Source organism: Propithecus coquereli, unplaced genomic scaffold, assembly GCF_000956105.1.
Source record: "Propithecus coquereli isolate 6110/MARCELLA unplaced genomic scaffold, Pcoq_1.0 Scaffold568, whole genome shotgun sequence".
Classification (NCBI taxonomy): domain Eukaryota; kingdom Metazoa; phylum Chordata; class Mammalia; order Primates; family Indriidae; genus Propithecus; species Propithecus coquereli.
The window spans coordinates 546,041-547,648 of NW_012151596.1; the positions used below are offsets into that span (position 1 = coordinate 546,041).

General features: G+C 33.0%; 1 protein-coding gene across 1 annotated transcript in view; it reads right to left on the reverse strand.

Moving 5' to 3' along the window:
- The window catches only part of LOC105821316 (disintegrin and metalloproteinase domain-containing protein 32-like), a gene marked incomplete at its 5' end in the record, with an annotated part of 177,515 nt that overhangs the window by 162,501 nt on the left and 13,406 nt on the right, over positions 1-1,608 (reverse strand). The window contains one exon of the mRNA XM_012658013.1: positions 905-911. Within this exon, the coding sequence (XP_012513467.1) occupies positions 905-911 (7 nt within the window). The remainder of the gene's footprint in view (positions 1-904; positions 912-1,608) is intronic.

Sequence of the window (1,608 nt, forward strand, 5' to 3'; positions counted from 1 at the left end):
TTAAAATAATTATTAGTATGTTAAATTGTCTAGGAAAAAATGTTGACATCTCTCATGAAAAGATAGGAATTGCAGCAGACATAAAAACTGTAAGATTCAAATATAACCCAGAAACTATAATATTCAGCTAATTTAAAATAATTATTAGTATGTTAAATTCTCTAGGAAAAAATGTTGACATCTCTCATGAAAAGACAGGAATTGCAGCAGACATAAAAACTGTAAGAAACAATCATATTTGAATGCTAGAAATAAAAAAAAAAACAGCAAAGGTAAAAGATGCTTTTTCAAGGGGCTCAGGAGTAGACATGACACAGGTGAGGGAAGAATCTAGGAACCTGAAGATATGTCAGTAGAAGTTATGTGAACTGATACACAAAGAAAAAAAGTGAGGGTGAAGAACAGAGCGTCCACGAACTGTGGGAGATTATTGAATGCTCTATTAATAATATACTTGTAATCCAAAAAGGAGAGGTGGGGGGAGTGTGGGAGGAAGGCATTGAGAGAGAGACAGAGAGAGAGAGAATAGTAACTACCCAAAATAAATAAAACAAATATGGATACTTCATATTCAAACTGGTGAAAACCAAAGATAAAGAGAAATCTTGAAGGCAGCCAGAGCAAAAGGAGAAATTACACACAAAGGAACAAAGAAAAGAATTGCAGAATTCTCTTCAGAAACCACGCAAGCCAAAAGACAATGAAGTGACAACTCGACAGTGTTCAAAGACAAACACTGTCTTCCCAAATTCACTACCCAGCAAGAACATAACGAAACACGAAGAATAAATGCTTTTTCATACAAACAATAACTCAAAAAAAACAATATGAGCAGACCTGCACAAGGAGTGCTAAATGGTGTTCTGAGAAAAGCCATGCACTTTACATTTATCAACATCTTTACTCTCTTCCTGGATAATGCAAGAAACATAGATCACTTTAGCTCTGTTTATGTCCTTATAGTTTATATGCATTTCTTATTGGATATTTTAATTCTCTATATTTTTAACCATAAAAATTACTGTTTTTCTACATAATCGATGTTCCTTTGCATTGACACATATTTACCACTTGTTTTGCTGCTTATTATTGCTTCTAACATTTAGACCATCCATCAAGAATTATTTTCCTTCTGCCTAAAGAATATCCTTCAAAAAACTTAGCGAAAGTCTGTTGCTGGTGAAGTCTCTCATTTTTTTTTGTTGAAAATATAATTCATTTTGCCTCTATTTGTGAAGAATGCTTTATCGGTATATTAAAATCCAAGTTGGCAATTATTACCTTCAGCATATTGAAATGACATTTATGTTCTCTTTCAACTTTCTTGCTCTTGTTAAAAAGTCAGCTCTCAGTCTGTTATCCTTTTGAAAAATAACCATTTTCTTTGTTTCCAATATTTTTCATTGTGCCTTGATTGCCTGCAGTTTCACTATGAAACATAATAGTGTAATTCTTTTAATTAATCTTGCTTGGGATTTATAACATTTCTTGAATCTGAGGATGTGTATCTTTCATCGGCCCTGGGAAATTCTCAACCAAATTCTTATCAAAATTGCCTTTGACCCATTTTCTTTCTCTCGTCTCCTGAGATTCTAATTGCCTTTCATT